The sequence below is a fragment of the Halichondria panicea genome, chromosome 7 (assembly GCF_963675165.1).
Source record: "Halichondria panicea chromosome 7, odHalPani1.1, whole genome shotgun sequence".
Taxonomy (NCBI): domain Eukaryota; kingdom Metazoa; phylum Porifera; class Demospongiae; order Suberitida; family Halichondriidae; genus Halichondria; species Halichondria panicea.
The window spans coordinates 5,144,268-5,157,314 of NC_087383.1; the positions used below are offsets into that span (position 1 = coordinate 5,144,268).

The window sequence follows — 13,047 nt, forward strand, 5'->3', positions numbered from 1 at the left end:
ATCTCATATTAATAATTGTTCAACGTATAATTATACACTATTATTAACTAGCTGGTAGTTGTAAACGTTCAAGTTCTGAAGGGAAACAAGAAGATCAAGTGTTGGAAGTGATCAGAACCCAGGAGATACCTGCAATTAGACAATGAGCACAGTATATATAAATACTGAATAATTATAGTCCTTACCTGTTCATCGCCATGTTGAATTGTTAGCACTGTATATCAGGAGATACCTGCAATTAGACAATGAGCACAGTAAATGTATAAATGTCCTTACCTGTTCATCGCCATGTTATTAGCACTGTATATACCTGTATGCAAAACCAACATTATGTAACAATATTACTTGCCGTGCCATTTGAACTGCAGTGGTTGAATCACCTGCGTAGAGGCGAAAACACAGGTATCACATTATCGTGCAAACATGCATGGAACTTACCTATAGCTTTAGTTGCCTGTTAATGGCAGTGCAACAATGGCTGATGCTGGCCTGTATCGAGATAAAATTCAGCTGTTAATCTACAACAAAAGTGCTTCGTGTTTGAGAGAGCAGTACACACACTTCTCTGGCACGTTTCCAAATGAGGCACAATGTATCTACAAGTAGAAGGGGGAAATAAGAAAAGTAACTAGAACATTTTGCTAAAATAAGGTCAACGTTATTTCAATATCCCTGTTAGTACGTAAAATTGCACCCCAACTAGTACCTGAATGCAAAAACAATGACAGCCAAGGCTCACACAGAACAGAACGCACACACAGAACCCCCCTACCTAAAGAACATCTTCAGGTTGTTGCCCAAAGACGACACATCTTGACAACCAAGGCTCACAGAGAACAGAACCCCCTGCCTAAAGACGACACATCTTGACAACCAAGGCTCACATAAAACAGAACATACACACAGACAGGTGCACACAGAACCCCCCTGCCTAAAGACGACACATCTTGACAGGTTGTTGCCTAAAGACGACACATCTTGACAAGTTGTTGCCCAAAAACGACACATCTTGACAACCAAGGCTCACACAGAACAAGGCTCACACAGAACAGAACATACACACAGACAGACGCACACAGAACCCCCCTGCCTAAAGACGACACATCTTGACAACCAAGGCTCACACAGAACAGAACATACACACACACAGAACCCCCCTGCCTAAAGACGACACATCTTGACAGGTTGTTGCCCAAAGACGACACATCTTGACAACCAAGGCTCACACAGAACAGAACATACACACACACAGAACCCCCCTGCCTAAAGACGACACATCTTGACAGGTTGTTGCCCAAAGACGACACATCTTGACAACCAAGGCTCACACAGAACAGAACATACACACACACAAAACCCCCCTGCCTAAAGACGACACGACAGGTTGTTGCCCAAAGACGACACATCTTGACAACCAAGGCTCACACAGAACAGAACATACACACACACAGAACACACACACAGAACCCAGGTTGTTGCCCAAGGACGACACATCTTGACACACACAGAACAGAACATACACACATACAGACGCACACAGAACCCCCCTGCCTAAAGATAAATCACCTTGACAAACATAGAACAGAATGGGTATGCTAATTATGCTAATTTTATACATGGTATATAGATACACATAGACTACATGTACACCTTGCTAGGCTAGGGTAGGCATAGACCAAACCTTTCCTTGCTACCAGTGTGAGCTTACCTATTATTACAGTGACTGTCCTGATCCATAGATCTATGCTGCGCCTGATCCTAGATCCTACAGCTACACAGTGCAGTACAGCCAGCTAGCTAGCTGGTTCAAAAACCATGTGGTGCAAGCATGCAATGGCGCCTAAATTGACTTTTGTTATTGCACATGTGTAATCCCGCCCCCATTCTCTTTCAATCAATTCAATTAATAATTCTCACAGCAGGAGTACCTGTCACAAGCTATAAGGAGTTGATGCAGCTGATTTGCGATCACCCTCCTTGCAGTAGCACCTACACCTGTTTCCCCTTGTGGAGTGCCATTCTGACTAGAATGAGCAACATCAGTGATCGCCCAAGATGGTACTCCTGCAGGAGGCAGCTGGGATGACAATGATGACAATCTTCTCCGCTTCTTTGTGTACCTCCCAGCTCTTCTATCAGAATTTCTCTTTCCTCTAATTGATGTATCAGACCGTCTAGCTCTATACGATATAAACACAAAACTGTCATGGCAGACAACTGTTTGCGAAAATGGTGAGAGCTGCTAAATGCACTGTGCTGTACCCTAAAGGGAGTATTTGTTGTGTATGAGGTTCATGAGGTTCTATATATAGAGGGGGGACATGGCACATGCTACCACAGGCAAAATGAGCTCAGATTTACCTCATGTGATATACCTTGAGATCTCCACTGTTGCTTGTGCTGACATTTTCTTCATCAGAGTCTGATTCATCCGTCATGCATCAATTGAAGACCATCTCCCTTTTGCCCTTATTTGCTATAAAATGCATAGAGCTATAAAATGCAGAATATTAAATTAAGGCTGCATGGTGGAAAACGTTGATTCAAATGGGCAAATGGGCAACATTTTTGTAGGGCCTTGCATGCACAGGAAGAGGGAAATTCTACAGACTGATAGCTACTATACTCAACCAACTATAATCTCTGGAAGCCAATTTTCTGGGTTCGCCTCTTATTTTCTTCGACAGATGCAAGACGTCTAGCCAGCCTAGACTGGCTATCATTAAAAGTACGGCGGCGAGACTCATAGTAGCGGTGAATTGTACCTGCATTCCATACTAAATGTATAACACAAGTTTAAGAAGCCTATCATATGGCTCAGGAAATTCCTAGTTGAGTGAAGAGGAAATCTGCAACGTTCTGATTCTGCTGAGAGTTATACCTGTATAAATTTATAACTGTAATTATAATTATCAGCTTGCATAATAATACTTACAACTGATCAGGGGCAAACTTTTCAGAGACACTTTCGTGTAGTTTCTTTACTGCTGACTGGAATGTAAAAAGTGATGATGATTAAACGTTTACCAGCCTAAAAGACCCTAAAAGACATAGATCTATATCTAGCGCAAACGCACTATATACAGTTAACTCAACCGAAACGTACAGCAGTTAATCATTGCAGTTAGATTGACAAGTTACCGAGAGCTCAAATGGTATTTCGCATAACTTTGTATTTCCACTCTCTGGAGTGTCAGTACAGTTTTTTTTCAATGTGTCCAACTTTTCTTCAAGGATGGTTTGAGCAGCTTGGTTATTAAATGCAATTTCTTGAGTGTCACTAATCATTTTCATCATCTCATCCATTCTTGAGGATAATTCAACAAACTGCTGAAATTGAGATGGTCCAGGAGTATCAAACTGTCTTGGCGGGCATGAGGACTGAGTTGCCTGTGAATCACTGAAACTAGACTGTAGTTGTCTAGTGAGAGAGGCATCTCGTCTATAAAATCCTCCTCCACTGGCCATAGTGCAAATGATAGAGCAGGTAGGTCCAGAAAGGCTATCTAGCTAGCTACACAGCTCAGTCAGCAGCTGCCTTGCCATACCACAATCCGCAGTGAGCTGCATTCAGTTTTTCTGATAAGACAAGATTCATATGTAGATCTACTTGCGTACAGTTACCTTACCTACGTAGAGCTATAGCTAGACTCGACTCTCGACTAGATACGTACATTGACTTGCATCAGTTCCAGCATGAGCTCTGAGTCGTTTGGTGAACCATCCAGTCCTCCACCCACCCCCAGTACAGATCATCAACCTGAAGAATGTGAAGATCATATGCCAAAAGCAGCACTAGAAGCGCCATTCAGTGGAAGATAAGCGGAGGCTTCGAAGTACAAAAAAGAAGCGGAAGAGACAGCAGAGAGTCTAAGAACAGTTAGGCAAGGAAAGAGATGCTCTAAGAAATGAACAACAAGCCACCCTAAAATATAAGAGCATGGCGAGGTCTTTTTGGGATAGATGGCGTTGGGAGCTACTAAAACGCAAAGAAGCACACAGAGAAAATCTGACTAGAAACAGGCACTCCTATACGGCTAAATAAGCTGCAATTCACCATTGTATTGATCTGAGCCCATTGCAGGATCCAATTGCTGATGGTAAGCCAACTGCAATGTATATTGGACGAGGCTCTTTTTCTGTCGTTCGTTATTCTTGTAGCTGTTAAAGAGTTGTTCCTACAACAAGATGTACTCCATGAAGAAAACATGCTCATAAGGCTGTGCCATCCTTACTTACCTTATCTACTCGGAATCTGCACCTCTGCTCGTCCACTACGTTCATGGCATTGGCTTAAATACTATTACTTTATTTCAAGAACTGCAAGAACCAAAGCATTTTTCTTGCATGAAGCAATGGATTTTAATCACCACTCAGCTAATTGAAGCACTTTGCTATTTACAATTTACATTCTGAAGTTAAAATGATCCACAACGATATCTAGGCTATTTAATTTCCAGCAGTCTTTGTGCTACCACCAGTAGTACACATGCTTCTTCAGCTGTAGACAGCGATCTTAACCCAATGTCTATGTATCATGCAGTACTTATCGACTTTGGTAAAGCTACAGATAGGGAGTCTGGTATCACCTAAACGATATCGAGTACCTTTCACGGTATCCACATATCGCACAAGGTGTGTACAGTGATACTTTCTCTCTAGGCTAAAATCAAAGACAGAAACCACTATTCTTCGTTAACTTGTACTACAAAACAAAAACTATTTTTTGCGATTGAGAAATGTCGTTGTCGTTCACTTCACTTCCACAGGCGCCCATGCTCAGAGGATTTTTTGAAAGTCATGAAGGTCGTAATGAACTCGATGTGAATTAAGCATGTGTATATATGAACAGTGAATGATGAACAGTGAATGAGATACTACATGACTGTATAGTTAATTATAGACATGTATGATTGTAATTTTTTATTGTATTCACAATTTACTTCCATAATTAGAATGAATGTTTCACTGGTAAAGGACATGCAACAAAAACTGTTTCTACTTGGGTCAATCCGTTTTCAAAAGGAAATGTGATTGGGAGTTCATTGGGAGTTCAGCATATGCACACCTTGCATAAATTCTTTGGACGGGAGCATGCATTTGGTAGTTCGAAGAGATCTAGACATACTTTTGCGGATACTCCAAACCAATCGTAGCATCGATGTTGCTTTCTCATATGCAAACAAGTAGGTTTCAGTCTGTGGATGACAAGCAGCGTTTAACTTGAACTTGGTCTTGATGGAATGCTTCAGATAGAACTGTACTTCTCCTACATTTAATCCAGAACTGTCGCTTGCTAACCGTCCGTTGGAAGGCCAGTGTGCCATGATAACGGAGGATGAGATATTGTTAGGACCAGGTTTAACAGATCCAACTAATCACTAGCAATCAGAACACATCCATATTCTCTATAGAAGTAGGACAAGTGTATTATATCTTTATGCGGATACATGTGATCGTATATAGATTTTAGCTGTTGAAACATATCTTGCGTGAGAACTTTTTGCTGGAATTGGAGGCAGTACCTTCACAAAGGGCCAGTACCAGCAGTTGACGAGTACATCATGCCTACAACGGTGCCAAATGTTGACTTACGATGCTTGTCAAGTGACTGTCGATAAGTTAGTGGTATGACCGAGAGGAAATCTTCATTAGAGGGTAAATTAAGGTTGTTGGCTAAACAAAATCTTTTGAGTAGCTGTGATTCTATAGATTTTTTATTTGTATGAACTGATTCGAGAATACCATTATATCGCTCAAAAGCATAGCACCAAAATGCATGTGCTGGATGCATGTGCTGGACCAAAGTCTTCGATACTATCGACAATGTGACAGTGAAGGTGCATATTTGGAGTGCAATAACTAGATCCATATATATCCTCAAATTTGTCGCAAAACTTTAAGAAGAGCATGTCAGCTGCTTGAATATCTGCTTTCTTAATGTATCTGGCTTGAAGTGTATCTGGCTTGAAGGTATCTGGCTTGAAGAATTGAACACGCTCTCACAAACAATAGCCAACACCGGAGATGGGTATCGGGAATAATTCCTTTCAGTACAATTGGAGTATCCAGTATCGGCTGTGAAACCACCACTATTGCTGGCAATGTTCGAGGGAATTCGACCAATGTCATGAGGGCATCTAAATTTTTTCAGCTTACTTTCAATGTCTGACACCGACAGATATTAGATATTCCAACTCTACCCATACTTTAAAAACATGTTTTCCTGTGCCTAAAAACAGGTTATGCATGGGATCAATAACGGTAAACTTAATTGGGTCAAAGTAAGGTAGTATTGAGTATCGCACACCATACTTGCTTTCCATACTTGCTTTCCATTTGTTGAATAGATGTCTTTGTATTCTCCTTGAGAATCTCGTCTTCATTCGTCCTTAGTTTCCATTGATCTCTACTAAATCCTGAGTAGTCATGTTGATTGAATTCTTTTAAACATTTGTAACAAGCTAACTTCGCAAAATGTCCAAGGAATCCACAGGAATCCACATACTTTCCTACTAGCAGGTATATCACAGCTGACGCAAGTTAATGCCATGCGAACATTGACATGTGTAGTGGTGTTCCCCCTCTGAATAGGAATAAGTAATCCTTGCTTATCAACTAGAGGGGAAAGGTAAGAGTTAATAGTGAGAGAAGATTCTTTCGGTCCTGGCATTATTCCAACGAGAAGTACATTTTCCTGTTTATATCTCTCAGTCCGAGGAAGGTTTTGTATTGTGAGATAAATCCCATGTAGTGTGCTTAAAAGGTTGGAGGATGATCTAGATATCCGCTTGATTCAAAAGACTTCCATATATTTCCATCATATATATCTGATGTGAAATTTGGCTACTATGTTCTTTCCATTTCCAATACCGGCATTGTTCAATAAAATTATCTCTGTTCATTAACTTTGTGATACCTCGTTTTATAGATCTGTATGGGTACACTTTTTGTGGAACAAGACGATAGCCTTTTTTGACATTTAGTAATAAATAGCCACATTGAATAGCCACATTGAGGTAAAGCTACATGCCGGCACTTCTTGGATTCTTTAAAGCCATTAATTTTGCCAATAATTATATCAATGCAATTATATGGAATGACAATTCGGACATACCACATACTCAGTACACCAATTTTGAGTATCAAATCCCAACAGCTTGTGAATTTTTTTATGTGTGATTGGTACAGCACTTTCTTGTTCGATAATACTGGTGTCATTGAATGCTTGACCCACAGCACGGAGAAAGAACTTGATAAATCGAATTAAGCTTGTCACTGCTGCACTGGATATTTTAAAGGCACTTTGCCACAAAATTAGAAATATCAAAAGGAACTGTAATGGTGCTTGAAGTGCTTGAAGAGACTGAGACATAGTGTTGTGTGTAGTTGTGGTACCCTCTTCGGGTACTTCGAGTTTGTCATCAGATGACCACATTTCATCCTAAGAAACAATTATATGCGTGAATAACATTTAATTTATAGGATCATGCGTGTTCACATATATACGTGTGTCGTGTATTTGCTCATCTCGCCCTACAATTATGCATGTACTGTTTGTACTGTTTAATTTGCTAATATATCTAAAATCATGTAAGCAAAGCAAGGTACCTGACATCTGTGATGCAGAATCGTCACCAGCATTTGTCTGTGAAAAGTCAACCTGAGTTTCATTGTCAGAGCTCTCTGTAGACGAGGAACATGATGCTTCAGCAATCAACAAGGCCTTGTGCTGATAATAGGTTGATTTTGGACACATTTTGACTGCAGTGAGTACAGTACTTGTATCTCTTTTTTTTGGGAGGTGGAGGGCATGCAGACAACACTGTCTGGAGCACTTGGACAACCTAGAGCTATAGGTCTATTCTCTTGTTCATTAGACATGATGTCATTCACATGTGACAAATTGCATGCAGCCTAACGGTTCGGTTCAGTAAGATTCCGTCTAGCTATAATTATGATAACAATGACGGTCATTCCCGACGGACACCGTTCAATGACTGCGTTTCCTGAAACGGCTGACACGGGGACCGTCTGTTGGTGAGGCCGTTCAGCTACCGTCTATGCTACCGTCTATGTACCGTCTCTGCCACTAGCCACGGTAAGTCAGATTTCCCGTGATGCAGGCCCACTTTTCCTGTGTGTGACAGCATTGGAGAACACTAACAGATTAATACTTCAGCTATGTTAGATTACCATGTTATTGTTTGCATAGTTATTGTTTGCATAGTGCTAAATTTTTGTGCAAACAAATCAACTAATTAGAAGCTATCTTACGGTAGGCGGGTAGCTTAGTTTTTAGGTGTTGGGTGTTGAACAATGTACGAGTATGAACAATGTACGAGTACCTCAGCTAACTGGGTATAAGAGTATAAGAGTCAGGGTCTTCGCTAGGGGTCTTCGCTAGGCTTGTTAGATGCTACAAAAGGTCGTATTTTAGTGTAAAAACCGCGTTCAGTACACGTAAGAGCTGAAATTTACCAGTTAGAGACGGCAGAGCTTTATTCCCACTTAGTACTACATAAAGTATCTTATATTCTACATGATTAAACACATCCAAAAGAGTACTTCTAGCTACCCGCCTAGGCCTTGCATACAGATAGCTAGCTTCTTGCCATCAGGTGTGGCTAAATTATTGGCAGCTGCCCACGCAAGAGTGCACCCACAACTGATAACTGTAACTATACACTGAGTACAATAGAATGTCACAATAATTATGTAACATAATTGTGTAACGTATAGGTAATTGAATATCTGCAAACTGTACTTACTTGAAAGACAACAGTTTATCTTGAGTCTTCATGGTCTTGAAGTTACCTGCATTAAATAAATTTATGACTTTCAGCTGATACGGCATATAATTATACAGCCCAGTTTATATGCGTTTATATAATTATATGCAACATTAATAGAGAACCGTTTTCATTATACAGACCAATCATTTTCTATACATGTAATGTTATACTGTATAAAATAATTATAGGCATGGCTCAAATCATCAACTGTAACTCGATGTGCTATCCGCTCAGAGGATAACCAACAACTCAAGAAGAACATTAAGCGAGTCAGACCTACAAGTTGTAATTAATGAGTACAATGACAGGTTTCAGGTTTGAGGGTGTAACTATGCACATGGAACAGTCACTAGGGAATAAAAGAATCCGACTCCCCCTCCTGCTGACACCCACAAAATCAAAAGGTCTTTTCATTGTCAGCATGGCCAGCAGAAGAGAAAAAGAAAAAGAAGCACCAGCTCACCGATTGCAAAGAATGCCCCTCTCCCTGACAAGGGCCTTCCCCAGCAAATTCCACACAAAAGTAGTAAACCCCAAACCACTTTAATGCACCAAGAAAGTACTTGCTGAAATGACCGCTATCTGCCCAAGAAAGCTTCAACAAAACGTTATCGCCAGTACACCAAATTCTAAGCTAATGGTAAAGCCATCCAGCCAGAAAAAACAAGCCTCACGTAGACAGATAATATATACGAAATACAAAACATACAATACAGACGTCAATTGATTCAACTCAGCTGTAATGGGGAACAGAATGAGTTGGAGAAAGTATGATAGAATGAGGAAAGATGGTGCAAGCCAGTCCTCAATCACTTCTACAACGCACCATGGCTCTAGTAGCAAAGAACAAAAAGACGGCGCAAGAGTGGAGTGAAAACGAGACAGCTAGACGTTATGGACTAACTGACGTTATGGACTAACTGATGCAAATGGTGGACAGACAGTGAAGGAGTTCCTTAAAGAAAAAGATATTGGCATTGCACACCAAAGAAATCCATCAGCTCGCCCTGAAGGCATTCCCTTTCCAATGCCACGACCATCTCTACCTAGCACAAAAAGAGACTTGGAGATATGGTGAACTCAGGAGAGATAGCCCAAGGAACTAACGTGGTGCCAACAGAAATAACAACATTCAGTTTTGATAAACTACACAGTACAGTAACCGAAAAACTGAGTAACCGAAACTGTGCTCATGTAACGATCCTTACCTATACTCGTTATGTTATTCTATTAATAGCTATAGGTTAGTCTATTAATAGCAGCACGTGTGTTGTGCTAAATATACGTTATGATTGAATATATCATCTCTGCTTTGGATGCCTGTGTCTATGACTATATTATATGAACATTGACTTACATTGAACAGTATACTAGGTAGTTTGGCTAACTGGTGCCGTAGTCCTGCGTGACATTTGGCGACCCTGCCAGGACCTGATGAACAGGTGCTAGTTAGCAGCTGCTTAATTAACGCTTATGACTAATCGTGAACTAAGACAACTGGAACAAGTTCAAGCAGAAACTAGACTACGCTCAGGAAGAGCTAGAGTTCAAGTAACAGAGATGGATGAACCGACCGTTGAGGACTTGACATCCCAGCTTGAAAGCCTACGTGCCCAGCTACGGGAAAAGGAAGAAGTAGTGGAAAAGCTTCAATCAGTAGCAGACGAGACTAAACTGAAGTTGGAAGAGTCCCTGGACGCTGCTGAAGAAAGAATCGCAGGACTAGAGCTAGAGCTAAGTCAATTGGTGATGCGAGGTGAACTTGAGAGTCTGCGTACGCTCGAGAATTTGCGAGCAGAGCACAGACAGGTGCTCAACAAAGAAACTGATCGTAAGGAAGCTGAAACTAAACGGATGGAAACGTGGATATATGACTTGAAGAAGAGCCATGAGAACGAGAAGACCCGGCTGCTGGAGCGAATAGCCTACCTGGAAACCATACGTGGCGTTGAAGGTGAAGCTGGAGTTTCGACGAGTGCCGAACCGATAGCCGATGATGACTCTTTGTCTACTAGTACCCCTGCTGATCGATCTTGGTGAAGACACGACATTGCGTGATGACGGAGAGACGGCAATTTTGTCTGCAACGGCTCCAATGTTTGTACCCGCTGCGACCCCTCCTACTACGATTCCTGCTGAAGTTCTTATACCCGAGTCTGATACCAGCGTCATGGGTGTGATGACCCCGTCTAATGAAGGCACAAACGGATGCTATGACTGCTCAAGCAAGAGCCGCTATTATACAGCCGCTATTATACAACACCTTCCTCCTCTACCTCGGTTTACAGGTGAAGGCCAAGACGCTGCGATGACAATTTTAGTAAATGGGCAGAATTATTCAAGGAGAGAGCCAAGTTCTCTGGCTGGGGTCCAGATGATCAGTTATATCACCTGAAAACACACTTGGAGAAGTCAGCCCTGGAAGCGTACGGAAACCTCCCAGATAGTAGCAAGACTGATGTCAGCAGTGCTATTGCATCTCTACGACAACGTTTCAAACCCGGTGGAATGGAAGAATTACGTGGATTGGAGTTCCACAGAAGAATACAAGGCGATGAGACCACTGAACAGTTGGGTCTAAGTATCCAACACCTTGGTAAAAGGGCCTACCCATCCATGGGCGGCAAGGACTTTGACCGACTACTGAAAGGCCGCTTCTATCAAGCCCTGAAAGTTGTATGGCAAAGAAAGCTTGGTCCTCCTAAGCCTGGTGAAAGTTTTCACGATCTGTTATGTCGTGCACGTCTGCTTGAAGAATACGAAAAACAGTACCAAGAGTCGGCTAGGACCAGAGAACCAGGCAGAACTAAACAGTTTAAGCTGGACGATCACATTGTCAAGAAACCGAATAGTGAACAGAAGACTGGTGACGCAAGACGTTGCCATCTGTGCAAGGAAGTTGGTCACCTTCGTCGAAATTGTCCGCACAAGAGAGAAGCCCCTGGACGAACTTTCAGGACCGCTAACACCAGTGCTGTAGTGACGCGTGTGCGACCCAAGGATCTAACCGAGGCTCAGCTAGAGCAACTCTTAGCCGAAAGAAGACTAGAATGTGAAGGATCCCTGTTGCAGCTACAAGAGGGTAGCGATGTGAATACTATAATTGCCTCTACGAAGACAGCTGAAGCTGTGGGTCCGTCCTCTGATGGAAGTAACAATTGATGTAGAAGGGATCCCGATTCTGGCCACTGTGGATACTGGAGCCCAGTCTACCATCCTGTCACGATCTGCATTCCATGAGGTAGCCCGACACATTCGTGAGACTGGACAGGATGTCCCCACGCTAGAACTACCCACAGTGAAACTCTATGGCAAGGATGGCCAGAAGGGAGGCAAGGAGTTATGTATTACTGCCCAAGTATCCCTTTGTATTACCCCTACGATCCCAATCTGTGACGGTACCAGTGTTTATACAGCCCGATAGCGAACAGCCATGTTTACTGGGGATGAACTCGTTACTGCCGCTTGGTGTCCAAGTAGTTGATGAAGACGGCAAGCCACTGTTGAAGCTGAGACAAAGCAAGGCAGAAGAGAAAATGCTCAAGGTTAATTTGGTGAGTGCACTTACGTTACCGTGTCAAAAGGGTCGTATAGTTGAAGCCAAATTGATTGACTGTGATGTTAAACATAATATGCTAGATAAGAAAGATGTGTTGTTTGAGCCTAACCGTGAGGCCTTGAGCCTTTTGGGTTTAGAACTATCAGAATCGCTTGTCACTGTGTACGAGAATAAGGTGTTACTACCCATTGAGAATCCACAAGGTATCCCTGTTCGTTTAGACGAGTGTTTTGAGTTGGGAACTGTAAAATTGGTAGACCTTTCCGCTACTAAAGGTGAACAAAGTACGGTTGAGAGTTGTCAAACTAGCAGTAATGGCCATGTAAAGGTTCTTACTCCCACGGTTGAGCGTGCAAAGAAACTGCTTAATGTTTTGAGCCTCCCTAGTGATAAACTTAGCCCCAGCAGAAACCGATGAGCTGAAAGCTCTTGTATCTGAATTTAGTGATGTATTTGCATTGGATGATACCGAAGAGCATACCCTCGACACTGGTGATCGCTCGCCTGTACATCAACCGCCCTATCGCACCCCTGTGATACGACGTGCTGAACTTGATCGAATGGTCGTTGCTATGCAGGAACAAGGGATTGTTGAGCCTTCCTGTAGCCCTTGGGCAAGCCCTGTCGTATTGGTGCCCAAAAAAGACGGTAGCCTCAGGTTTTGTGTAGATTATCGTCGACTTAACTCTCTCA

The 13,047-nt window shown here is 42.1% G+C and overlaps 1 protein-coding gene and 1 long non-coding RNA gene across 4 annotated transcripts; one reads left to right on the plus strand and one right to left on the minus strand.

Moving 5' to 3' along the window:
* On the minus strand, window positions 1-3,204 carry LOC135339261 (uncharacterized). 3 transcript variants are annotated; one of them, XR_010395972.1, is made up of 7 exons: window positions 2,936-3,204; window positions 2,362-2,881; window positions 1,709-2,180; window positions 439-596; window positions 277-380; window positions 186-232; window positions 1-129 (listed from the first exon to the last, which is right to left on the minus strand). It is a non-coding gene; the product is annotated as an uncharacterized LOC135339261 (long non-coding RNA). The 3 variants fall into 3 exon arrangements; XR_010395971.1 differs by having other exon boundaries at window positions 773-2,180; XR_010395970.1 differs by having other exon boundaries at window positions 439-2,180.
* Window positions 3,205-10,268: 7,064 nt separating this feature from the next.
* On the plus strand, window positions 10,269-11,957 carry LOC135338978 (uncharacterized). Its single transcript, XM_064535067.1, has 2 exons — window positions 10,269-10,831; window positions 11,090-11,957. The coding sequence occupies exons 1-2, from the start codon at window positions 10,269-10,271 to the stop codon at window positions 11,955-11,957; spliced, it is 1,431 nt and encodes a 476-aa protein (XP_064391137.1).
* Window positions 11,958-13,047: the final 1,090 nt, after the last annotated feature.

Excerpts from the sequence above, each read along its gene's own strand:
- LOC135338978 (XM_064535067.1), top strand. The coding sequence starts at position 10,269 with ATGACTAATCGTGAACTAAGACAACTGGAACAAGTTCAAGCAGAAACT. Across the intron at positions 10,832-11,089 it reads ACCCCTGCTGATCGATCTTG|GCCAAGACGCTGCGATGACA; the intron begins GTGAAGACACGA and ends TTACAGGTGAAG.